The sequence below is a fragment of the Phocoena phocoena genome, chromosome 16 (assembly GCF_963924675.1).
Source record: "Phocoena phocoena chromosome 16, mPhoPho1.1, whole genome shotgun sequence".
In the NCBI taxonomy this organism is placed as follows: domain Eukaryota; kingdom Metazoa; phylum Chordata; class Mammalia; order Artiodactyla; family Phocoenidae; genus Phocoena; species Phocoena phocoena.
In genome coordinates, this window is record NC_089234.1 from 83,287,593 (window position 1) to 83,314,456 (window position 26,864).

The 26,864-nt window shown below is 46.5% G+C and overlaps 1 protein-coding gene, 2 non-coding genes and 1 pseudogene across 3 annotated transcripts; 3 read left to right on the forward strand and 1 right to left on the reverse strand.

Annotated features, from left to right (window-relative positions):
- Positions 1 to 223: 223 nt before the first annotated feature.
- LOC136136076 (collagen alpha-2(I) chain-like) lies at positions 224 to 26,864 on the reverse strand. Its single transcript, XM_065893941.1, has 6 exons — positions 26,453 to 26,864; positions 19,172 to 19,866; positions 18,000 to 18,596; positions 1,677 to 1,742; positions 866 to 1,483; positions 224 to 241 (listed from the first exon to the last, which is right to left on the reverse strand). Exons 1-6 carry the CDS (start codon positions 26,862 to 26,864, stop codon positions 224 to 226), a joined length of 2,406 nt encoding a protein of 801 aa, XP_065750013.1.
- On the forward strand, positions 1,808 to 1,927 carry LOC136136720 (5S ribosomal RNA). Its single transcript, XR_010656662.1, has one exon. It is a non-coding gene; the product is annotated as a 5S ribosomal RNA (ribosomal RNA).
- On the forward strand, positions 18,915 to 19,035 carry LOC136136749 (5S ribosomal RNA; annotated as a pseudogene).
- On the forward strand, positions 19,957 to 20,075 carry LOC136136737 (5S ribosomal RNA). Its single transcript, XR_010656675.1, has one exon. It is a non-coding gene; the product is annotated as a 5S ribosomal RNA (ribosomal RNA).

The window sequence follows — 26,864 nt, forward strand, 5'->3', positions numbered from 1 at the left end:
CCCTGAATGCTTCTGCCTGGATGTAAATGTTTCCAAGACTCAATGCCACTTTGGAAAGAAGGCCTTTTCTTCCTCCAGCCTATTTATTCACTTTTCAAACTCTTTCATCAATGTTAAATCCTTGCAAACTTCCTGACACACCAGGTAGTTACTAATCCCTTGCTCTGGGCTTCCAGGATTCTTTAATGATGTATGACACTTTTTGCAATTATTTACTCTTACATCACACTTCAATGAACACCTGTTCCCAGAATGTGGTCAGAGCTTCAATACTGGCATCTAAAACAGTGTGTCAAATGAACAGTAACATTTGAAGCAATTACACATATGAATCGATTACAACCTCCTGTCAAAAGTTTATTTCACTGTGACTGCAAAGAAACTACTTGCAACACGGACAGTTCAAACATTTCCTACTGCCGGAGAGCATTTCAGAACCGCAAAATGAACAAAGAAAAATCTCAAGTTACTAAAGACACAAGAGTGGACCTCTGGTCATGAGAAACGGAATCTCAAGATGGATGGTGTGCTGGGTGGGTGACAGATCACGGGAGTGTGGGTGAATCTCATTCAAACAAGAGCTGCTAGTTTCAAAGGCTTCCGACACTTCATTCATCCATCACTTTACAGACATCACGAAAGGAGCAACAAATATTTATCCACACCCAACGGCAAAGAACCACTACGATCTGAGAAGCAATCAGTATGTATGGTGAAGTGTGTCAAGCACGGAACCACCTGGAAAATCCCTCAAGTCCTAGGATGCAAAAGCGACGAAAAGTCGGAAAAAAGAGGGCCTCAGCCCTCTAAACGATACCTTGTTTGGGCCAGCTACGTGACTGGATGGGAGACCGCCTGGGAATACCGGGTGCTGTAGGCTTTTTGCCTCCCGCTCCGCCTTCTCCTTTACTCGTCCGCGGCGGTGGCCGCCGGCTCCGCCCGCGCCGGACCCCGCTGCAGGCCCCACCTCCTCAGGCCCCTCCCACCACAGCGCGCGACGGAGGGGGCGCTCCCCGCTGGCCTGGCCGGTCTGGCGGCCAGAAGGCGGCCCTGGAAGGCAGCCGCACCCCCAGACGCTCCCGGGGTGGCTGGCCCGGACCCAGACTCCGCTGCGGGCCCGGTTGCCGTCCGTGCGGCCCGCGAGCCCCTCGACCTGCACCTGGCCGCCCCCGACTGGCGCCCAGCCCCGGCGCCGCCACCTGTGTGCCGGTGTGTCCCTCCACAGCTCCCTCCGGCACAAGCCCCCCCCGCCCCGCTCCGCCGTGTCGCCGCGGCCGGGTGCGGGAGCGGGATCGAGGGCAGGGGCCGCTTCCCCGGGCCTGCCGGCCACCAGGGGCGGGGTCCTGAGCTCGGCGGGTGGCGTGGGGGTAAGGGTGGCCTTGCTGGCGCTAAGGGGCCGTGACGACTCAAAGGTGTCTGCCAGTGGCTTCGGGCCAGATGCTGTCGGGCAGGAGGGCCGGCCCGGGCTGCGGCTGGGCTGCGCCTAGCGCCGCGTGGGCGGGCAGTTGGCATGCTCAAGGGACCGCGGGCCCCGGGCCCTGAAGCCTCCGGGGCCACGTCCGTCCCTGTGAGCGACGTGCGGGATTTGGGGCGGGGCGCCAAGCGCCGAAAGGGTTTGCTGGGTTACGCCCGCCCTGGGCTGGGAGGTCGCCAAGCCCTCCGCCACTGCCCGATACCCGAGACCTCCGTTCCCCCTGCCTGGTCGGGCGACGAGGCCCTGCCGGGGCGGCCTGGCCGCCGAGCTGGCGGTAAGGCGCAAGCGCCAGGGAAACTGGGCCTCAAGAGGCAGCCCGCGGCCCCCGCCCCCGTCTATGGCCATACCACCCTGAACGCGCCCGATCTCGTCTGATCTCGGAAGCTTAAGCAGGGTCGGGCCTGGTTAGTACTTGGATGGGAGACCGCCTGGGAATACCGGGTGCTGTAGGCTTTTTGCCTCCCGCTCCGCCTTCTCCTTTTGTCGCCCGCGGCGGTGGCCGCCGGCTGCGACCCCGCCGGGAACCGCTGCAGGCCCCACCTCCTCAGGCCCCTCCCACCACAATAAGCATCGGAGGAGGCGCTCCCATCCTGCCTGGCCAGCCGGGTCTGTCACACCACTGTCTCCAGGCCAAAAGTCTCTTAACGTTCTTCAAACACCAGGCACTTACGTTCTCCCCGATGAGAACCTCTTCCCTGCTTGCCTTCAGGCTTGGCGTCCAGCACACACTCAGCCTGGCTGACTCATGCGGAGCTGGCTCAACCCTCCCATCGCCCCTGCTGGGTCAGGTGCCTCCACACACCCCAGGCTCTCCTCCCTGTAGTGGCTTTCCCACTGCATACAATGACCCTGTCGTGCTCTGGAGAATGACTCTCTAGCAGGCAGGGTCTATAGTTTGTGAACCTTCTTTTTACATTGTGGTTAAAATACACATATCAAAATTTACCATTTTGACCTTTTTAAGTGCATAGTTCAGCGGTGTTAAGTACACTGATAATATGGTACAACCGTCTCCACTGTCCATTTCTAAGACTTATTCATCAATCCAAATTGACATCCTGTACCCATTACACGGTAACACCCCATCTCCCTCTCCCAGCGCCCATAACCTCTCTTCTGCATTCTCTATCTAGGAACTGGCCTGTTCTAAGTGGGATCATACATCACTTGTCCTGTTGTCTCTGGCCTATTTCATGTAGCATAATGTTTTCAAGGTTCTTCCTTATTGTAGCCTGTGTCAGAATTTCCTTCCTGTTTAAGGAGTAATACATTCCATTGCATGGATCATATAGCTTGTGAATCTTTACACTCCCAGGCTTGACCCAGCCCTTGGCAAGTGTTTCTTGGATGAACAAATAAATGCGTGGTCCATCCCTGAGAGGCGGACATATGCCCGAGTTAGTTGAAGACATTCACGTGATTGCCCAGGAAAAGACACAAATTACCAATGGAAACTTTCAATGCAAACATAAATATAAGTAAAACATCAACATAAATAAAAATAAAAATTTTAATTTTCACAGAAGAGAATAATCAACATTTTCCCCCTGAGTGTCATCAGGAGCATAAAAGAACTCCTGTTATTGAAATCCAATCTCAAAATGAAGTGTCTGAGATTTTTCTTTCAATGCCTGGGCTCAAGTCCACCCTGCAGAGGAGAACTCAGCAGGAGATGATCCCTCCTCCACCCACAGCATCTACCCTAGTCTCCCCTCTCCCATCCCGCATGCTCCCTCCCCTTGTGCAGCCTTGTCCATCCCAGCCCTCAGAGCTGGCAAGGCTACCACTGGCACGCCCCCAATCACTTCACAAGCTCTTCTTCTTACAGTCCTCCTTTTCTCTCATGGTTGGATAGTATTCTATTGTATAAATATACCACAATTTCTTTGTTAATTTATTTGTTGATAGTCATTTAATTTATTTCCATATCATGACTGTTGTGAGTAATGCTGCCATCAACATGGGAGTGCAAGTATCTCTTCAGTAACCAGTTTCCATTTCCTGTGGGTTTATACCCAGGAGCGGGACTGTTGCATCACATGGTGGTTCTACTTTTCATGTTTGAGGAACTTCCATACTGTTCTCCACAGTGCTGCACCAGTTGACAATCCCACAGACGGTTCACAAAGTTTCCCTTTTCTCCATATTCTCATTAACGTTTGTTATTTTTGTCTTCTTGATGATCAACATTCTAATAGATGTGAGGTGAGACAGCATCATGGTTTCGATTTGCATTTCCCTGATGATTAGTGATGTTGAGCACCTTTCATGTCCCTGTTGGTAATTTGTATGTCTTCTTTGAAAAACTGTCTGTTTAGTTCCTCTGCTCATTTTTTAATCAGATTGTTTTATGAGTTTTATGAGTTCTTTATATGTTTTATATATTAACCTCTATTCTGATATATAGTTTGCAAAATTTTTCTCCCATCCTGTAGGTTGCCTTTTCACTTTGTTGATCGTTTCTTTTACTGTGCAGAAGCTTTTAAGTTTGATGTAGTCCCATCTGTTGATTAGGTTGTTGTTCTTTGTGCTTTTGATGTCATATCCAAAATATCATTGACAAGGCCAATACTGAGGACAGTCTTCCCTACGTTTTCTTCTAGGAGTTTTATGGTTTCAGAGCTTAGGTTTAATTGTTTGATCCGTTTTGAGTTAATTTTCTGAGTTGTGTAAGATAGTATTCCAATTTCATTTTTCTGCATGTGGTTCTCCAGTTTTCCCAAAACCATTGTTGAAGAGACTGTCCTGTCCCCACTGGAAGTTTCTGCCTTCATTATTAGATTTTAGCTGTATGTATATGCAGGTTTTTAATTCTGGGCTTTCCATTCTGTTCCATTAGTCTATGGGTCTATTTTTATGCCAGTATTATTACTGAATTAATTACTATAGCTTTGTAGTATAGTTTGAAATTAGAAACCATCATGCTTACGGTTTTGCTTTACTTTCTCTATTACTTTGGCCATGTGGGATTTTTTTTTGTCATTTCATCCAAATTTTAGGATTGCTTTTTCTATTTCTATAAAAATGCCCCTTGATCACCCATACTGGGAGCACGTGGCAGGTGCGGCAGCCAGCGACATGTCCCTCTTCTGCTGGGCAGTGGCCTGGGAGGCCTGTGCACCCTGTCTCCAACCCTGTTGCACTGTGTGAACCCAAAGGTAAACTAAACTCTCAAACCCCTCCAAAACAAATTGCCACTGGAATTTTGATAAGGTTTGATTTGACATTTCCACAAAATTAACTCTTTCAAGTAATGAACACAGGATGTCTTTCCATTTATTTGTGTCTTCTTTGATTTCTTTCCCTAAAGTCTTGTAGTTTTGGTTGTACAGATCTTTCACTTTCATGGTTAAATTTATTCCTAGGTATTCTGTTGTGTTTGATACTATTGTGAATCTTTCTGTGAGTTTTCTTTAATTCTTTTTCAGATGTTTCATTGTTAGTTTATAGAAAAGCAAGTGATTTCTGTGCATTGATTTCATATCCTGCAAATTTACGGAATTCATTGATTACATCCAACAGATTTTTAGTTGAGTTGGAATTTTTAATCTATAAGATCATGGCATCAGCCAAATAGCAAAAATTTACTTGTTCTTTTCCAATTTATATGTCTTTTCTTTCTTTGTCTTGGCTGATTTCTGTAGTTAGGACTTCTAGAATTATGTTGAATAAGAGTAGAGAGAGTCAGCACACTTATCTTGTTCCTGATCTTAGAGGAAAAGCTTTCAATGTTTCTCCATCGTGTATGATTTTAGCTCTGTGTTTGTTGTATATGTCCTTAATATGTTGAGATGTGTTCTTTCTATCCCCAGTCTGTTGAGGGTTTTTATCATGAAGCGATGTTGTATTTTGTTAAAAGCTTTTACTGCGTCTATTGAAATGATCATATAATCTTTATCTTTCATTTTTTTTTTTTCGCAGTACGCGGGCCTCTCACTGTTGTGGCTTCTCCCGTTGCGGAGCACAGACTCCCGACGCGCAGTCTCAGCGGCCATGGCTCACGGGCCTAGCCGCTTCACGGCAAGTGGGATCTTCCCAGACCGGGGCACGAACCCATGTCCCCTGGATCAGCAGGCGGACTCTCAACCACTGCACCACCAGGTAAGCCCATGTCTTTAATTTTATTAATGTGGGGTATCACATTTTGATTTGCATACATCAAACGCTCCTTGCATCCCAGGGATAAACCCCACTTGGTTATGGTGTATGATCCTTTTCATGTGTTCTTGGATTTGGTTTGCGAATATTTTGTTGAGAGTTTTTGTATCTACGTTTATCAGGGATATTGGTCTATAGTTGTTTTCTTTTAAATTAATTAATTAATTTGATTGTGCCAGGTCTTAGCTGTGGCTTGCTGGCTACTTCTTTGTGGCATGTGAACTCTTTACTTGTGGCATGCATGTGGGATCTAGTTCCCTGACCAGGGATCTCGAACCTGGGCCCCCTACATTGGGAGTGTGGAGTCTTAACCACTGTGCCACAAGGGAAGTCCCTATAGTTTTCTTTTCTCGTGCTGTCCTTATCTGGCTTTGGTATCAGAGCAATGTTTGCATCATAGAAAAAGTTTGGACACGTTCTCTCCTCTTCAAATTTTGGAAGACTTTAAGAAGGATTGGTGTTAATTTTTCCTTAGACATTTGATAGAATTCACCAGTGAAGCCATCTGGTCCTGAGGTTTTCTGTGTTGAGAGGTTTTAGATTACTGATTCAATCACCTTCCTCATTAATTGTCTGTCAGACTTGCTATTTTTTTTTCCTGGTTCAGTCAGTCTTGGTAGGTTGTATGATTCTAGGTAATTACCCATTTCTTGTTGGCATAAAGTTTTGCATAGTAGTTTCTCATGATCTTATGTATTTCTGTATTAACAGTTTAATGTCTCCTCTTTCATTTCTAACTTTGTCTTTTCTCTTTCTTCTTAGTTAATGTAGCTAAAGCTTTCTCAATTTTGTTTATTTTTTATAGAAGATCCCTCCTATTGTTTTCTGCTCTCTATTTTCATTATTTCCACTCTGGGCTTTATTTCCTTTCTTCTGCTAAATTTGGGTTTACTTTGTTCTACTTTTTCTAGTTCCTTGAGGTGTAAAGTTAGGTTGTGTATTTTCTTTTATTTATTTATTTTTAATAAGTTTATTTATTTTATTTGTTTATTTTGGGCTGCATTGGGTATTCATTGCTGCGTTCAGGCTTTCTGTAGTGGCGGCGAGTGGGGGCTACTCTTCGTTGCGATGTGCGGGCTTCTCATTGCGGTGGCTTCTCTTGTTGCAGAGCACGGGCTCTAGGCATGTGGACTTCAGTAGTTGTGGCACATAGGCTCAGTAGCTGTGCCTCGCGGGCTCTAGAGAGGAGCGCAGGCTCAGTAGTTGTGACACACGGGCTTAGTTTCTCCGCAGCATGTGGGAATTTTCCCAGACCAAGGATCGAACCAGTGTTCCCTGCATTGGCAGGCAGATTCTTAACCACTGTGCCACCAGGGAAGCCCCAGGTTGTGTATTTTAGGCTTTTCTAATGTTAATCTATGAATATTTCTCTATAAACCTCCCTCTGTGGACTGCTAGGGGTGTTGGTAAGTTGTGTTTCTATTTTCATTTGTTTTGAGACTTTCTTTGATTTCTTCTTTGACCCATTGATTTTTTCATGAATGTTTTGTTTAGTTTCCTCTATTTGTGGATTTTCCAGCTTTCCTCCTTGTTGTTGATTCTAGTTTGAATTATCGTGGTTCGAAAGGATACCTGGTATGATTTCAATCTTCCTAAACTTGCTAAAAGTTGTTTTATGTCCTATCGTATAATCAATCCTTAGAAATGTGCAGTGTGCACTTAAGAAGAATGTATATTCTGCTGCTGTTGGATGGAATGTCCTATAGGTGCCTGGTAGATCCATTTGGTCTAATGTATGGTTTAAGTTCATCATTTCTTGCTGATTTTTGGTCTGGATGATCTATCAATTGTTGAAAGTGGGATGCTGAAATACCCTACTATTAATCTTTCTGTGTCTCCCTTCATATCTGATAGTATTTACTTAATGTATTTAGGTGTTCCAGCGTTGGGTGTGTATGTGTTTATTATTATATCTTTTTGATGGATTGAGTACTTTATCATTTTATTTTTAAAAATAAATTTATTTATTTTTGGCTTCATTAGGTCTTAGTTGCTGTGCTCAGGCTTTCTTTTCAGTTGCAGTGAGCAGGGGCTACTCTTCATTGCGGTGCGCAGGCCTCTCATTAAGGTGGCTTCTCTTGTTGCGCATCACAGGCTCTAGATGTGCGGGCTTCGGTAGTTGTGGCACATTGGCTCAGTAGTTGTGCCTCGTGGGCTCTAGAGCGAAGGCTCTGTAGTTGTGGCACACGGGCTTAGTTGACCCACCGCATGTGGGAATCCTCCCAGACCAGGGCTCGAAGCCACGTCCCGTGCATTGGCAGGTGGGTTCTTAACCACTGGGCCACCAGGGAAGCCCACTTTATCATTTTATAATCACCTTCTTTGTCGCTTGTTAGTATTTTTGGCTTAAAGTCTATTTTGTCAGATATAAGTGTAGTTTTTCCCACTTTGTATTGGTTTCCAGGTGCATGGAATATAATTTCCAGGTGCATGGAATTGGTTTCCAGGTGCATGGAATATAATTTTCTGTCCTTTCACTTTGGTTCTATGTTTGTCCTTAAATCTGAAATGGGTCTTTCTTACAGTAGGGTGTCATCATTTTAAATTCATTCAGCCACTCTGGGACTTTTAATGGTGAAATCAATCCAGTTACACTTAGAGTAATTATTGATATGTAGGGATTTACTAACGCCAATTTATGAGTTGCTCTCTTGTTGTTTTCTATTTGCATAGTATCTTTCCCTGTCTTTCTCAGCCTACTTCATAAATTGCTTAATTTCCCTGGTGGTACGCTCTGTTTCCCCTTTCTTTGCCTTTTGTGGATCTACTCTAGTTTTTTGCTTTGTGGTTATTTTGTGAATTATATAAAACATCTAATAGATAAATTAGTCCATTTTAACCCAGAATTGCCAAAGCAATCCTAAGGAAAAAGAACGAAGCTGGAGGCATAAACTGCCCAGACTTCAGACTATATTACAAAGCTACATTAATCAAAATGGCATGGCATTGGCACAAAAACAGACATATAGATCAGTGGAACAGAATAGAGAGCCTAGAAATAAACCCACACTCCTACAGTCAATTAATCTTTGACAAAGGAGACAAGAATGTAAAATGGAGAAAAGACAATCTCTTCAGCAAGTGGAGTTGGGAAAGCTGGACAGCCACATGCAAATCAATGAAGTTAGAACACTCCCTCACACCATACACATAGATAAACTCAAAATGGCTTAAAGACTTAAGTATAAGTCATGATACCATAAAACTCTTAGAAGGGAACATAGGCAAGACATTCTGACATAAATTGTAGCAATGTTTTCTTAGGCCAGTCTACCAAGGCACTAGAAATAAAAGCAAAAATAAACAAATGGGCAATCAAACTTGAAAGCTTTTTGACAGCAAAGGAGACCGTTAACAAAAAGAAAAGACAATATACGGACTGGGAGCAAACGTTTGCAAATGATGCAACTGACAAGGGATTAATTTCCAAAATATACAAATAGCTCCTACAATTCAATAACAAAAAACAAATAACCTAATTGAAACATGGGCAGAAGACATAAATAGACAATTCTCCAAAGGAGACATACATATGGCCAATAGGCACACGAAAATATGCTCAACATAGAATAACTTATAATGGAAAAGAATCTGAAAAAGAGTATCTATTTGTAGGTTTGTAATGTTTTCAGCTACTTTTTTTGGCCATGCCATGTGGCTTGTGGTATCTTAGTTCCTTGACTAAGGATGAAACCCGGGACCACGGCAGTGAAAGCACTGAGTCCTAACCACTGGACTGCCAGGGAATTCCCTCAGCTACTATTTATTTATTTATTTATTTATTTTTTAAACATCTTTATTGGGGTATAATTGTTTTACAATGGTGTGTTAGTTTCTGCTTTATAACAAAGTGAATCAGCTATACATATACATATGTTCCCATATGTCTTCCCTCTTGTGTCTCCCTCCCTCCCACTCTCCCCATCCCACCCCTCCAGGCTGTCACAAAGCACCGAGCTAATATCCCTGTGCCTTGCGGCTGCTTCCCCCCAGCTATCTACCTTACTACGTTTGTTAGTGTGTATATGTCCATGACTCTCTCTCGCCCTGTCAAAACTCACCCTTCCCCCTCCCCATATCCTCAAGTCCGTTCTCCAGTAGGTCTGCGTCTTTATTCCTACCTTACCCCTAGGTTCTTCATGACATTTTTTCCCTTAAATTCCACATATATGTGTTAGCATACGGTATTTGTCTTTTTCTTTCTGACTTACTTCACTCTGTATGACAGACACTAGGTCTATCCATCTCATTACAAATAGCTCAATTTCATTTCTTTTTAAGGCTGAGTAATATTCCATTGTGTATATGTGCCACATCTTCTTTATCCATTCATCCGATGATGGGCGCTTAGGTTGTTTCCATGTCCTGGCTATTGTAAATAGAGCTGCAATGAACATTTTGGTACATGACTCTTTTTGAATTTTGGTTTTCTCAGGGTATATGCCAAGTAGTGGGATTGCTGGGTCATATGGTAATTCTATTTGTAGTTTTTTAAGGAACCTCCATACTGTTCTCCACAGTGGCTGAACCAATTCACATTCCCACCAGCAGTGCAAGAGTGTCCCCTTTTCTCCACACCCTCTCCAGCATTTATTGTTTCTAGATTTTTTGATGATGGCCATTCTGACTGGTGTGAGATGATATCTCATTGTAGTTTTGATTTGCATTTCTCTAATGATTAATGATGTTGAGCATTCTTTCATGTGTTTGTTGGCATTCTGTATATCTTCTTTGGAGAAATGTCTATTTAGGTCTTCTGCCCATTTTTGGATGGGGTTGTTTGTTTTTTTGTTATTGAGCTGCATGAGCTGCTTGTAAATTTTGGAGATTAATCCTTTTGTCAGTTGCTTCATTTGCAAATGTTTTCTCCCATTCTGAGGGTTGTCTTTTGGTCTTGGTTATGGTTTCCTTTGCTGTGCAAAAGCTTTGAAGTTTCATTAGGTCCCATTTGTTTATTTTTGTTTTTATTTCCATTACTCTAGGAGGTGGGTCAGAAAGGATCTTGCTGTGATTTATGTCATAGAGTGTTCTTCCTATGTTTTCTTCTAAGAGTTTGATAGTTTCTGGCCTTACATTTAGGTCTTTAATCCATTTTGAGCTTATTTTTGTGTATGGTGTTAGGGAGTGATCTAATCTCATACTTTTACATGTACCTGTCCAGTTTTCCCAGCACCATTTATTGAAGAGGCTGTCCTTTCTCCACTGTACATTCCTGCCTCCTTAATCAAAGATAAGGTGTCCATATGTGCGTGGGTTTATCTCTGGGCTTTCTATCCTGTTCCACTGATCTATCTTTCTGTTTTTGTGCCAGTACCATATTGTCTTGATTACTGTTGCTTTGTAATATAGTCTGAAGTCAGGGAGCCTTATTCCTCCAGCTCCTTTTTTCGTTCTCAAGATTGCTTTGGCTATTCGGGGTCTTTTGTGTTTCCATACAAATTGCGAAATTTTTTGTTCTAGTTCTGTGAAAAATGCCAGTGGTAGTTTGATAGGGATTGCATTGAATCTGTAGATTGCTTTGGGTAGTAGAGTCATTTTCACAATGTTGATTCTTCCCATCCAAGAACATGGTATATCTCTCCATCTATTTGTATCATCTTTAATTTCTTTCATCAGTGTCTTATAATTTTCTGCATACAGGTCTTTCGTATCCTTAGGTAGGTTTATTCCTAGATATTTTATTCTTTTTGTTGCAATGGTAAATGGGAGTGTTTTCTTGATTTCACTTTCAGATTTTTCATCATTAGTATATAGGAATGCCAGAGATTTCTGTGCATTAATTTTGTATCCTGCTACTTTACCAAATTCATTGATTAGCTCTAGTAGTTTTCTGGTAGCATCTTTAGGATTCTCTATGTATAGTATCATGTCATCTGCAAACAGTGACAGCTTTACTTCTTCTTTTCCGATTTGGATTCCTTTTATTTCCTTTTCTTCTCTGATTGCTGTGGCTAAAACTTCCAATACTATGTTGAATAAGAGTGGTGAGAGTGGGCAACCTTGTCTTGTTCCTGATCTTAGTGGAAATGCTTTCAGTTTTTCACCATTGAGGATGATGTTTGCTGTGGGCTTGTCATATATGGCCTTTATTATGTTTAGGAAAGTTCCCTCTATGCCTACTTTCTGGAGGGTTTTTATCATAAATGGGTGTTGAATTTTGTCGAAAGCTTTCTCTGCATCTATTGAGATGATCATATGGTTTTTCTCCTTCAATTTGTTAATATGGTTTATCACATTGATAGATTTGCGTATATTGAAGAATCCTTGCATTCCTGGAATAAACCCCACTTGATCATGGTGTATGATCCTTTTAATGTGCTGTTGGATTCTGTTTGCTAGTATTTTGTTGAGGATTTTTGCATCTATGTTCATCAGTGATATTGGCCTGTAGTTTTCTTTCTTTGTGACATCCTTGTCTGGTTTTGGTATCAAGGTGATGGTGGCTTCGTAGAAGGAATTTGGGAGTGTTCCTCCCTCTGCTATATTTTGGAAGAGTTTGAGAAGGATAGGTGTTAGCTCTTCTCTAAACGTTTGATAGAATTCACCTGTGAAGCCATCTGGTCCTGGGCTTTTGTTTGTTGGAAGGTTTTTAATCACAGTTTCAATTTCAGTGCTTGTGATTGGTCTGTTCATATTTTCTATTTCTTCCTGATTCAGTCTTGGCAGGTTGTGCATTTCTAAGAATTTGTCCATTTCTTCCAGATTGTCCATTTTATTGGCATAGAGTTGCTTGTAGTAATCTCTCATGATTTTTTTTATTTCTGCAGTGTCAGTTGTTACTTCTCCTTTTTCATTTCTAATTCTATTGATTTGAGTCTTCTCCCTTTTTTTCTTGATGAGTCTGGCTAGTGGTTTATCTATTTTGTTTATCTTCTCAAAGAACCAGCTTTTCGTTTTATTGATCTTTGCTATTGTTTCCTTCATTTCTTTTTCAATTATTATCTGATCTGATCTTTATGATTTCTTTCCTTCTGCTAGCTTTGGGGTTTTTTTGTTCTTCTTTCTCTAATTGCTTGAGGTGCAAGGTTAGGTTGTTTATTCGAGTTGTTTCCTGCTTCTTAAGGTGGGCTTGTATTGCTATAAACTTCCCCCTTAGAACTGCTTTTGCTGCATCCCATAGGTTTTGGGTCGTTGTGTCTCCATTGTCATTTGTTTCTAGGTATTTTTTAATTTCCTCTTTGATTTCTTCAGTGATCACTTCATTATTAAGTAGTGTATTGTTTAGCCTCCATGTGTTTGTATTTTTTACAGATCTTTTCCTGTAATTGATATCTAGTCTCATGGCGTTGTGGTCAGAAAAGATACTTGATACAATTTCAGTTTTCTTAAATTTACCAAGGCTTGATTTGTGACCCAAGATATGATCTATCCTGGAGAATGTTCCATGAGCACTTGAGAAAAATGTGTATTCTGTTGTTTTTGGATGGAGTGTCCTATAAATATCAATTAAGTCCATCTTGTTTAATGTATCATTTAAAGCTTGTGTTTCCTTATTTATTTTCATTTTGGATCATCTGTCCATGGGTGAAAGTGGGGTGTTAAAGTCCCCTACTATGAATGTGTTACTGTTGATCTCCCCTTTTATGGTTGTTAGTATTTGCCTTATGTATTGAGGTGCTCCTATGTTGGGTGCATAAATATTTACAATTGTTATATCTTCTTCTTGGATCGATCCCTTGATCATTATGTAGTGTCCTTCTTTGTCCCTTTTAATAGTCCTTATTTTAAAGTCTATTTTGTCTGATATGAGAATTGCTACTCCAGCTTTATTTTGGTTTCCATTTGCATGGAATATCTTTTTCCATCCCCTTACTTTCAGTCTGTATGTGTCTCTAGGTCTGAAGTGGGTCTTCACTTATATATGACAGCATATATAAGGGTCTTGTTTTTGTATCCATTCAGCCAATCTGTGTCTTTTGGTGGGAGCATTTAGTCCATTTACATTTAAGGTAATTATCGATATGTATGTTCCTATTCCCATTTTATATATTGTTTTGGGTTCGCTACTATAGGTCGTTTCCTTCTCTTGTGTTTCGTGTCTAGAGAAGTTCCTTTAGCATTTGTTGTAAAGCTGGTTTGGTGGTGCTGAATTCTCTCAGCTTTTGCTTGTCTGTAAAGGTTTTAATTTCTCCATCAAATGTGAATGAGATCCTTGCTGGGTAGAGTAGTCTTGGTTGCAGGCTTTTCTCCTTCATCACTTTCAGTATGTCCTGCCACTCCCTTCTGGCTTGTAGGGTTTCTGCTGAGAGATCAGCTGTTAACCTTATGGGGATTCCCTTGTGTGTTATTTGTTGTTTTTCCCTTGCTGCTTTTAATATGCTTTCTTTGTATTTAATTTTTGACAGTTTGATTAATATGTGTCTTGGCGTGTTTCTCCTTGTATTTATCCTGTATGGGACTCTCTGTGCTTCCTGGACTTGATTAACTATTTCCTTTCCCATATTAGGGAAGTTTTCAACTATAATCTCTTCAAATATTTTCTCAGTCCCTTTCTTTCTTTCTTCTTCTTCTGGAACCCCTATAATTCGAATGTTGGTGCGTTTCATGTTGTCCCAGAGGTCTCTGAGACTGTCCTCAGTTCTTTTCATTCTTTTTTCTTTATTCTGCTCTGCAGTAGTTATTTCCACTACTTTATCTTCCAGGTCACTTATCCGTTCTTCTGCCTCAGTTATTCTGCTATTGATCCTATCTAGAGTGGTTTTAATTTCATTTATTGCATTGTTCATCGTTGCTTGTTTCATCTTTAGTTCTTGTAGGTCCTTGTTAACTGTTTCTTGCATTTTGTCCATTCTACTTCCAAGATTTCAGATCATCCTTACTATCATTATTCTGAATTCTTTTTCAGGTAGATTGCCTATTTCCTCTTCATTTGTTAGGTCTGGTGGGTTTTTATCTTGCTCCTTCATCTGCTGTGTGTTTTTCTGTCTTCTCATTTTGCTTATCTTACTGTGTTTGGGGTCTCCTTTTTGCAGGCTGCAGGTTCGTAGTTCCCGTTGTTTTTGATGTCTGTCTCCAGTGGCTAAGGTTGTTTCAGTGGGTTGTGTAGGCTTCCTGGTGGAGGGGACTAGTGCCTGTGTTGTGCTGGATGAGGCTGGATCTTGTCTCTCTAGTGGGCAGGTTCACGTCTGGTGGTGTGTTTTGGGGTGTCTGTGGCCTTATTATGATTTTAGGCAGCCTCTCTGCTAATGGGTGGGGTTGCGTTCCTGTTTTGCTAGTTGTTTGGCATAGGTTGTCCAGCACTGTGGCTTGCTGGTCGTTGAGTGAAGCTGGGTGCTGGTGTTAAGATGGAGGTCTCTGGGATATTTCCACCGTTTAATATTATGTGGAGCTGGGAGGTCTCTTGTTGACCAGTGTCCTGAAGTTGGCTCTCCTACCTCAGAGGCAGAGCCCTGACTCCTGGCTGGAGCACCAAGAGCCTTTCATCCACACAGCTCAGAATAAAAGGGAGAAAAAGTAGGGAGAATTAGTAGAAGTATGAGTAAAGAAAGAAGGAAAGGAGGAAAGGAAGGAAGGAAGAAAGAAGCAAAGAAGGAAAGAAAGGAGGGAGGGAGGGAGGGAGGGAGGAAGGAAGGAAGGAGGGAAAGAAGGAAAAAAGACAGAAAGAAAGATGATACAGTAAAAATAAAATAAAGTATAATATAGTTATTGAATTAAAAAATATTTAGAAAAAAAAAAAAGGGACGGATAGAACCTTAGGACAAATGTTGGAAGCAAAGCTATACAGAGAAAATCTTACACAGAAGCATACACATACACCTTCACAAAAAGAGGTAAAGGGGGAAAAATCATAAATCCTGCTCCCTGAGACCACCTCCTTAATTTGGGGTGATTCGTTGTCTAAAGGAGGGAAGGAAGGAAGGAAAGAAAGAAAGAACGAAGGTTAAGTATAATAAAGTTATTACAATTAAACTTAATTATTAAGAAAAAGAATTTTTTAAAAAAAATCATGGACGGATAGAGCCCTAGGACAAATGGTGGAAGCAAGAGTATACAGACAAGATCTCACACAGAAGCATACACGTACACATTCACAAAAAGAGGAAAAGGGAAAAAAATCATAGATCTCGCTCCTAAAGTCCACCTCTTCAATTTGGGATCATTCCTTGTCTATTCAGGTATTCCACAGATGCAGGGTATATCAAGTTGATTGTGGAGCTTTAACCCGCTGCTTCTGTGGCTGCTGGGAGAGATTTAATCCCTTTCTCTTCTTTGTTCTCACAGCTCACAGGAGCTCATCTTTGGATTTGGCCCTGCCTCTGCGTGTAGGTCGCTGGAGGGCGTCTGTTTTTTCGCTCAGACAGGACGGGGTTAAAGGAGCCACTGATTCGGGGCCTCCGGCTCACTCAGGCCGGGGGTTGGGGGATGGGGGAAGGAGGGGCACTGCGTGCGGGGCGGGCCTGCGGCGTCAGAGGCGCGTGACGTTGCGGCAGAGGCCGGCGTGACGTTGCACCAGCCTGAGGCCCGCCGTGCGTTGTCCCAGGGAAGTTGTCCCTGGATCCCGGGAACCTGGCAGTGGCAGGCTGCACAGGCTCCGCGGAAGAGGGGTGTGGAGAGTGACCTGTGCTCGCACACAGGCCCCTTGGTGGCGGCAGCAGCAGCCTTAGCGTCTCCCGCCCGTCTCTGGGGTCCGCGGTTTTAGCCACGGCTCGCGCCCGTCTCTGGGGTTCGCGCTTTTAGCCGCGACTCGCGCCCGTCTCTGGGGTTCGCGCTTTTAGCCGCGGCTCGCGCCCTTCTCTGGAGATCCTTTAAGCAGCGCTCTTAAACCCCTCTCCTCGCGCACCAGGAAACAAAGAGGGAAGAAAAAGTCTCTTGCCTCTTCGGCAGGTGCAGGCTTTTCCCCGAACTCCCTCCCGGCTAGTCGTGGTGCACTAACCGCTTCAGGCTATGTTCAAGCCGCCAACCGCAGTCCTCTCCCTGAGCTCCGTCCAAAACCAAAACCCGAGCCTCAGCTCGCAGCCCCGCCCGCCCCGGCGGGTGAGCAGACAAGCCTCTCAGGTTGGTGAGTGCTGGTCGGCACCGATCGTCTGTGCAGGAATCTCCCCGCTTTGCCCTCCGCACCCGTCGCTGTGCACTACTCCGCGGTCCCAAAACTCCCCCCTCCGCCTCCCGCAGTCTCCGCCCGCGGAGGGGCTTCCTAGTGTGTGGAAACTTTTCCTCCTACACAGCTCCCTCCCACTGGTGCTGGTGCCGTCCTTATTCTTTTGTCTCTGTTTTTTCTTTTGCCCTACCCAGGTACGTGGGGAGTTTCTTACCTTTTGGGAGGTCTGAGGTCTTCTGCCAGCCTTCAGTAGGAGTTCTGTAGGAGTTGTTCCACGTGTGGATGTATTTCTGGTGTATCCGTGGGGAGGAAGGCGATCTCCGCGTCTTACTCTTCCGCCATATTCAAGGTCCCCCCTCTATTTCTTTAAAGAAACTATCTGCCGCCTTCTTCCTCTCTTCTTCTGGAATCCCAGTTAGTTGGATATTTGCCTTTCTGAAGGAAACCAATGGCTCTCTCAGGCTTTCTTCACTCTTAGGAAATCTTAGTTCTATTCCTCTTCTAACTGTATTCTTCCTACGGTTGTATCCTCCAGGTCACCCATTCTTCCACCTGGTCTGCCTTGCCGCACATGCTGTCCATTGCATTCTTCATCTCATTCATGCATTGAGTCTTTCAGTCCACAATATTTTTATAATTTCAAAATCTTTGGTAAGGAAATCCTTCTTTTCCTTACATTTATATTTATTACCGGGTTTACTGAATTGCCTTTTTGAGTTTTCTTGTAGCTTGTTGAATTTCTTCTTAATAGGTATTTAATATTCCATGCCTTTGTGTTCAGTTGCTGGAGAATTTTCTCTTTGCGATAACATATTTCCCTGGGTTTTCGTAGTGCTTAAATATATGCAACTGTGCATTCCCATTTGAAGTAGCAGACACCCTTATTAGGTAAGGATTTATGTTTACTTTGGTTCTTACAATGGACCAAGTGGGCTATTAGAAACATTTATTTTGTATTCCAGGAGGTGGCACTGTAAGTCAAGTTTGTGGTTTCTCCTTTGCCCACTGATTGCAGCCTGTTTTCTGAGCAAGGTCCCCGACTCCTGGATGCGTCTCTAAGGAGGCACTAGGGGTGCACACACAAGCTGGTATCAGAGTCGGCGGAGGCGTGGGGTTAGCAGTGTGTCTTTGGGGACGTCTGCAGCCTGGGTGGGAGACTCTGGTGTGGGGTAATCCAAGCCTTGTGGGCAGATCCTATGCTGACTTCTGAAGCAGACAACAGGAACCTGCTCTTATAACGTTGTAACATTCCTATCTGCTTTCTTTCCTTGCTCTTTCCACCGCCCAGACATGGAGGTCCCTCCTGGAAGGGTGCTGTAGGATTTTTACCTCCAGCTCCACCTTCTCCTTTAGTAGCTCGCGTCGGTGGCCGCAGGCTCCGCCACGACCGGGCACCGCTGCGGATGCCACCTCCTCAGTCCCCTCACACCAGAGCGCGCCGGAGTGGGCGCTCCCCGCCTGCCTGGCCGGCCAGGCGGCCCGAAGGCGGCCCTGGAAGGCAGCGGCACAACAGACGCTCCGGGGGTGGCCTCCTGGGACCCAGACATGGCCGCGGACCCGGGTGCCGTCCGAGTGGCTCGTGAGCCCCTCGACGTGCAACTGGCCGCCCCCACTGGAGCCCAGCCCCGGCTCCGCCACCTGTCTGCCGGGGTGTCTCTCCACAGCTCCCTCCGGAAAAAGCCCCCCCTCCGCCCTTTCGCCGTGCCGGGGGAGGGAGCGGGGTCGAGAGCTCGCCTCCCGTCCCAGGGTCGCCTCGCCAAGCCTGCCGGCCACCAGGGGCAGGGTCTTGAGGTCGGCCAGTGGCCTGGGGACAAGGGTGGCGTTGCTGGGGCTACGGGGCCGTGCCGACTCAATGGTGGCTCCCAGTGGCTTCGGGCCAGCTGCTGTCAGGCAGGAGGGTCGGGCCGGGCTGCGGCTCGGCTGCGCCTAGCGCTGCGTGGGCAAGCAGGGGGGATCCCCAAGGGACCGCGGGCGTCGGGCCCCGAAGCCTCCAGGGCCACGTCCCTGTGAGCGACGTGCAGGAAATGGGGCGGGGCGCCAAGCGCCAAAAAGTTTGCTGGGTCCCGCCTGCCCTGGTCTGGGAGGTCGCCAGCCCATCCGCCACCGCCCGGTACCCGAGACCTGCCTTCCCCTGCCTGGGCCGGCGGCGGGGCCCTGCCGGGGCGGGCGGGCTGCTGGGCTGGCGGTAAGACCCAAGGGCCAGCTAAGCTGCCCCTCAAGAGGCAGCCCGCGGACCCCACCAACGTCTATAGCCATACCACCCTGAACGCGCCCGATCTCGTCTGATCTCGAGAAGCTAAACCGGGTCGGGCCTGGTTAGTACTTGTAATGGGACACCGCCTGGGAATACCGGGTGCTGTAGCCTTTTTGCCTCCTGCTCGGACTTCTCCTTTACTCGCCCGCGGAGGTGGCCGCGGGCTCCGTCCCCGCCGGGCCCCGCTGCAGGCCCCACCTCCTCAGACCCCTCCCACCAAAGCGCGCGCGGGAGGGGCGCTTCCCACCTGCCCGGCCGGCCAGGAGGCCAGAAGTCGGCCCTGGATGGCAGTGGCACACCAGACGCTCCGGGGTTGGCTGGCCGGGAGCCAGACATGGCCGCGGGCCCGTTTGCCGTTCTTGCGGCCCGCGAGCCCCTGGATCTGCACTTGGGCGCCAGCATCGGCGCCTAGCCGCGCGGCAGCAACCTGTCTGCCCGTGTGTCTCTCCACAGCTCCCTCCGGAAAAAGTCGCCCCTCCGCCGTTTTGACACGGCCGGGGTCGTGGGGGGTGCGCGGGGCGGGGGCGGCGGGGCCGCATCCCCGGGCCTGCCGGCCACCAGGGGCGGGGTCCTGTGCTCGGCGGCAGCGTGGGGGCAAGGGTGGCCTTGCTGGGACTGAGGGGCCGTGCTGACTCAACGGTGGCTCCCAGTGGCTGCGGGTCAGCTGCTGCCGGGCAGGAGGGCCGGCCCGGCTGCCGCTGGTCTCCGGCCAGCTCCGCGTGGGCGTGCAGGGGCGATGCCCAAAGGACCGTGGGCCCCCGGGTCCTGAAGCCTCCGGGGCCACGTCCCTGTGAGCGTTGCGCCGGATGTCGGGCGGGGCAACAAGCGCCGACGTGCCTGGAGGGTTCCTCCCGCCCAGGGCTGCGTGTTCGCCCACCACTCTGCCATCCCTGGGTCCCAGAGGCCTCCTGTCGCCTTCGTGGCTGGGCGGGCGGTAGGGCCCTGTCGGAGAGGGCTGGCCGCCGGGCTGGCAGGACGGCACTAGTGCCAGCGGACCTGGGCCTCAAGAGGCAGCCCGCGGCCCCTGCCGCCGTCTACGGCCATACCACCCTGAATGCGCCCGATCTCGTCTGATCTCGGAAGCTTAAGCAGAGTCGGGCCTGGTTAGTACTTGGATGGGAGACCGCCTGGGAACCCGGGTGCTGTAGGGTTTTTGCCTCCGCTCCGCCTTCTCCTTTAGTTGCCCGTGGCGGTGTCTGCCGCCTCCGCCCCATCGGGCTCCGGTGCAGGCCCCAAGTCCTCCGGCCCCTCTCGCCACAGCGCGCCAGATGGACCGCTCCCTGCCGGCCTGGCCGTCCCTGTGGCTAGAAGGGGGTCCTGGAAGGCAGCCGCATCCCCGCCGTTACTCCCTGCTGCCCAAACCCCATGTATTTTTCTCCCAAGTGCGCCCTCTCTCTCGCACTCTGCTTGTGTTGGCTCGTTCCCCTGCACTCGCCACCGTCGACCAGTAGTAGTTCGCGCAAGTTCGAGCACCTCCTACCCCTCCCACCCTATTGTCATTGATGGAGATCCCTGTGCCCAGCAGTGGCCAGCGTGGTTAACAGCATGCATCGCAGCCTTTGGACCTCGCACTCCCACCCACTCTTAGACCATACCCTTCCTGGTGGTCATTCGAACCCCGAACTCCGTCACAGGGAGTGACCAGCTTGTAGCCTTTACTTTTCGTCTAGAAAATAACTTTGCAGAAATGAAAGGAATATTTCAAGAGTTACTGATTCGGTAAACTTAGTAGATGGAATGTCTTTCCTGCACATGTCTGTGTATCAGAGTAATAGACATTGCCGTCCCAGTTACTAGTGTTAGTCTACTTTGAGAATTATCTATAGCCTACCAATATCAAAATGGGATGAAAAGACTTTGCAAATATTTGGAGTGCATCATGGGTATTTTCAAAATATTTCTATGATTAGAAAAGACAAATAAATTAGGCCTTGGTTTCCTAAACTCAGACCTTTCTCCAAATTATTCAAATCATTTCAAAGGTCCTGTGCATTCTCTTGAGGCAGTTATTTTTATGGTGAAGAGCACTAGATGGGAAGAATCACAGAGGACTCGCACTTATATTTCTGAAGTGTTCTCCTAGGACCCTGGGATGCTGGAGAAAGTTGCAGTTGTAGAATGGTCTAGTGCCTTGGGTATTGTGGACTTTGGTGGATGTAATACTCCATGCATCCCAGCCGTTTAGTAGCTGTGTGGCTTTTCAACAAGTTGCTTCACTTGGAACCATTCTATAAAACTTGTCTGCTTAGGTATAATGATACTGATTGTGAAAACAATGATTCTGTATTCTCTCACTTTATCCATGCCCTTTGCAATGTGATTTTACAGCTGATCCTGTAAAAAATGGAGAGACAGAAATCTGTTCCCCTAAACTTTGGATTGAGGCTGACCTGATGTGCTCTGGCCAGAAGAATGCAGTAGGTATGACACTGCCAGTTTCGAGCCTAGGCTCAAAATGTCTTGAATGTTCTTTTTCTTTCAGAACCCTGATTTCCACAAAAACAAGCCCATGTTAGCCTGCTGGAGGACACCCAGGTGCCCAGCTAGCAGCCAGCTTACCTACCAGAAGCAGAGCACCCTAGTCAACCAGCAGCAGACCACACATTCACTTTGGTTCCTGGATGAAACCAAAAGCATGGCCTAGCTGAGCTAAACCCACACTGTTGAGCAGTTCAACCATGAGCTAGTTAGGTTTTGGGGTGACTTGCTATGCAACAATAGCTAATTAATATGCACACCCTTTGCAAGCAGGATGCCAGACTTCAAGGACTTGGTAATTACAAGTTTCCTGGCAAAGAGTAGGCACCCTATAAATACTGATTTTCTTTTCCCCTTATTTAAGGTTGGATCCCTTGAGTTATGCACAAACACATGTACAGTGGTGCTTAAATGCACACAGTACCCCCCAGCACAGGGGGAAACAGAAAAACACAGCCTGACCACTAGGGCCCAAGGTCAAACTGCAAAATAAGTGGTTTGCCTTTAATCTATTCCCCCCAAACTTAAACTCTGGAGGCCCAGCGGTTGACAGATCTGAAGACACAAGTTCCCTCCCCCTGGGGCCCCACCTTCCTTTCACTGATCTCTGGGAAGGGGGAATGGGTTCATGCCAAGAAGCAGCTGCGAAGCAGTGGTCTACTTTTGGAAACTTGCTGCTTGCAACCTTCTGCTCCCTCTTGGGGCACTGTCTGTCCCCACCTTGGGCCTGAGGAGAGATGCTGGTTTAATTTTCAAATAAGATACACTCACTTTAGCAGCATGCTACGAGTGACATTGTTTTGCCAGGGGATGAGGAAGCAACGTGAAGACACTGTCCTCGTCCTCAAGTCCTTTATGTTTAGAGAGCTTCTCACGGATTGCCTGCAGGTCCCTATATTTCTTTCTTTTGTTTTATAGCTTCTCTTTTTCTAGAGTGATTAAAGAACAAGGCCATGATGGATTTCAAAGTGCTCAAAAACCACAGGATTTTTTTTCCTTTGGCTGACCAGCATTTTTAAGTTTCTAGTATCAGAAATACCAATTGCAGGCCACGGCTGGGAAAAAGAACATGAGGAATTGAGTCTGGAATCAAACTGCTCCTAATTTTGACAAGCATGTGCATTCACCAAAAAGGGACATGACTGCCAACAACTCTGGCAAGTTCCCAGGACTTAGGCCACACCAGGGATCTGACTTGAATACAATCCCCTGTGCTGTCACTGATGTTCAAATGGGTCTTGAGCATGTTGAATCCAGGGCAAAGAGGGCTACAAAGTTGTGAAGGGAGGAAACTTCACACTCTCTAGTGAAAGCAAGCATGATGGCCAAGGGTAACTGACTCAAGGCAACCTCTTTTCCTTTCCAGTAAACAACATTTACAGGGAGAGAAACCCAACCTCAAGATAAGAATGTTTTGGTGGCAGCTCAGGACTATGACTGAGTTCAAGAGGAATAAAGGAGATGAAATCCACATTTTAATTGTAAACAAATTATGTCACTGAACAAATTCCAGACCCTTAAATCCACTGCAGTAATTTGAAATGTAAGGAAATATGGCATGAGTCACTTATGCATTTCTTTTCTCCTGCCCCCTTTTAAACAAACCTAAAGCTCCTAAGTACCTAGATACTCTTGAGGAAAAACAAACCAAAAACTCTTGTTGGGCTTCCCTGGTGGTGCAGTGGTTGAGAGTCCGCCTGCCGATGCTAGAGGACACGGGTTCGTGCCCGGGTCCGGGAAAATCCCACATGCCACGGAGCGGCTAGGCCCGTGAACCATGGCCGCTGAGCCTGTGCGTCTGGAGCCTGTGCTCCGCAACGGGAGAGGCCACGACAGTGAGAGGCCCGCGTACCGCAAAAAAACAAACAAACAAACAAACCAAATAAACTGTTGACATCAATGTGAACTTTTAAATTGAAAAATTAGAGTTTTTTTTCATTTTCTGTTCTGTCTGTATGGCTAACTTTAAAGAAGCCAAAGATACAAAATACTACATCACAGATACTGCACTTTCGTTAAAAATTCTGAATGTCAAAAGCTTTATTTCTTCAATTATTAATCAACAGTGATTGCAATTTGCCCATTCTGTGCAGAATATACTTCCAGGGATGGTGGGGAAATGGAAAAGAAATGACAAATACTGTTCCTATGAGATGCTGAGTCCCGTGACATCAGGGACAGGGTGATATTGTATCTCTAGTGCATGGCACAGTGTGTCACACAGCAGGCACTTAAGAGGTTGTTGACTGAATAAACGAGTACTCCCAAGCAGGCATGCGGGCCACATACAGGCCCTCCCTGAAGTCCCGCGTGGTGTACATACAGAGGCTGCCTGCACACTGACCTCCTTCCTGAGCATTAGCTGTCACCCAGCTCCCAGCTCCCTGTCACTGAGGGGACATCCAGGCCTCGAAGGCCGGCGACTCGAGATATTGGAGGTTTATGACCTGTTGGTCCTATCTCATCACACTCTCTCCTCCCGTCAGACTCTGGACCCAAGTATGTGCACCTTTTTTTCTGCCTTTCACTGCTCACAGCTGTGCTAATTCTGCTTCAGGCTGCTCTCCTCTTTCCTCTCAGTGATTTTTGTCCCCTTCCTTCAGTAAAATAACCCTTCTTCTACACTCTGCCTTATTCACATTCACTTGGGAACCCAGATTCACCTCATAGCTTGGTATTCCCATTCCTTTAAGTCCTGGCCTGCAACGAGAATCAGGGCCGTCCACCTCCAGAGATCGCAAGAGTAGTGGAAAGCCCTTTAGGAGCTCCAGAGTAATCTTTCTTTCTCATTTCCTTCTAATTATTTTTTCTCAAGAACCAGCATTCAAGATAAAAAATTTTAATATTATTATGATAACCATAAAAAGGAATGAAGTACTGACACATACAACTTGGGTGACCTTGAAGACATTACAGTGAGTGAAAGAAGCCAGTTATAAAAGTCCACATATTGCATGATTCCATTTATGTTACATGTCCGGTACAGGGAAATCTATAGAGACAAAAGTAGCTTAGTGGTTGCTCAGGGCTGGGGGAGGGGGAGGGGGTGGGGGAAATAGGAGGGTGATAGCTAAATGTTTCTTTCTGAGGTGATAAAACTGTTCTAAAATTGACTGTGGTAATGGTTGTACATACATGTGAGTGTATGGAAACCACTGCTTTTAGCAGTGCCTCACCTATTATAGGTGTTCCATATTATATCAATATATATAGTTATATTATTATATACATACAATATTATAGCAATTGCTCCTTTCTCTGTGAATGCATGCTATTTCATCAAGTGCATTATGCATTAATAGTTCTCAAACTACAGTAATATCTTGAGTTACAGACCTTTGGGAAATGCCTCATTCTAGATATTTGAAGTTTCTGGAGAGCTAAGATTTAAATTTTTACGTACCAATGTGTTTCTAAACACATTTTAAAATTTAAACAACCTATAAGAATGAGCTTTATAAAACAATTTCAGCCGTTTCCAAATTCCTTTCTAAACTTATGAATATACATGACACACTTTTGGGCCTCTCACTGTTGTGGCCTCTCCCGTTGCGGAACACAGGCTCCAGACGCACAGGCTCAGCGGCCATGGCTCACGGGCCCAGCCGCTCCACGGCACGTGGGATCTTCCCAGACCGGGGCACAAAACCGTGCCCCCTGCGTCGGCAGGCGGACTCTCAACCACTGTGCCACCAGGGAAGCCCCCATGACACACTTTTAATCAGACCCTGCAAACTATTTTGTGTTCTCTTAAAATACTCCTTCATTTACATACTTCCATGTATTGACACAGCCCACAGAGTGACCATTTTTAATGTGTTTGTGTGCTTTGTGGATTTCCATACCAGTCACAGGAAGAACAGCCGAGGAAAGAAATGAAGGAATCTGGCTCTGAGCCCTCGCCAGAACTTCTGGGATCCCAAGTCCTTGCACAGGGTGGATCATACATTCTACCGGGGCCGTTAACTTTTTCCTCTGCAGCTGCTGGTGCCAGTTTCCACCCTGCCTGCTATTGCAGGACAGTTGTGATCTTGTCTGCCAACACCAGCCCATTTGTGGTGGCTGCCCGGCTCTGTGCTGGAAAGGATTGTGAGGCCAAGTTCAGGCTCAGCAGGAAGGAGGCCTCTGATTTACTACCAGCGTCTGCATTGGCTCCATTTCCAAGTACTGCCTTCCTTCCCTGCTGCTCCCAGTCATACTGAGATGACATTGAATGACTCCAGGGTGGCGCTCGAATTCCAGCGAACAGGACCCGGGCACTCAGCGAGCTTCCCAGTCCGACGGCTCAATCTTTTCACCTTTGTTGCATATATCTGATTACAATATATTTGCAAGCACAGATATTTATAGGTACTGTGTTTGTCTTTTGGACTTGCACCCTGATCCAGGAATTAACTTATGTAAAAGAATCTTTTTTTGGAGGAGCCGATCATTAACTTCCCTGTTTCTGTTACTTCTCATTTTATTGCATTATGGCCCAGAAATGTGATGTGTAAAATTTTTGTCCTTCTCACTAAGTATATCCTCCTGTTTTCAGAATATGACCAAAGGTAAATTTGTTTGCAAGGCTGTTGGCTCAGTTTTTTAAAAAAATCATTTTGTTACCACAATCTTTTGGGTTTCTGCATACAGGTCAGTTATGTTTTCCTTTGGGTGCTTTAAAACAAAACAAAACATTTCAGGCCCTTCATTCTCTCTTAGACTTTTCCCCTAGATTCTATGATCTAATACCTGTTTTGTCAGTTAAGACTGCTTTCAGGTCTATATACTAACAGTCCCTCTAAGGGCCTGACCGAGGTGTGGGCTCTGCGGCCAGCCGGGTCCAGTCCAGAGGGAAGATTTACCGCAGCCCAAGGTGGGGCGGGGTTGGCGGGGGGTGGGGCGGGAAGGTGGCTTTCAGAAGGCAAGTTCCATGTCCGCAGGTACCAGGTACCGTATTTCTATTTTAGGCGGTGTTTTTAACGTTTCAGATACCCTTCGGGGTGCTTCGTGTGCGCTCCCGAAAGGCCTAAGGAACTGCCGAGCCCCGTGCTCTGGCCGCACTGCTAACGCCCGCCGGGCCGGGAGCTGGGGGAGTGGCCGGAGCGGCGGGGCGGGCGAGCGGAACAACAGCTGAGGTAGCCGAGCCCCAGGTACCCCAGGCAGTCCGGCGCGGGCAGCCGGAGGGGCAGGCCCCTTGGTGGCCCCGCGAGAAATCCAGTCTCACCATCAGCAGCTCGTGGAGACGTAGCTGGCTGCAGGGTGAATCCAACCATCCTGGGCACGCCGGCCGCCTTAGGGCTCCGCCGGCGGGAGGTGGCGGCAAACACGCACTCTTCCCTGCGCTGCAGGACCACCCTCGGCCCACACCCAGGGGCAGGGCGGGAGGCGGGGGCCCTCGCCGTGCATTCTGGGAGCTGTAGTCTCTTTGGCGCTGCAGCCGAGGCTTGCTGGGCTGCAGGACTACAATTCCCAAGATGCAT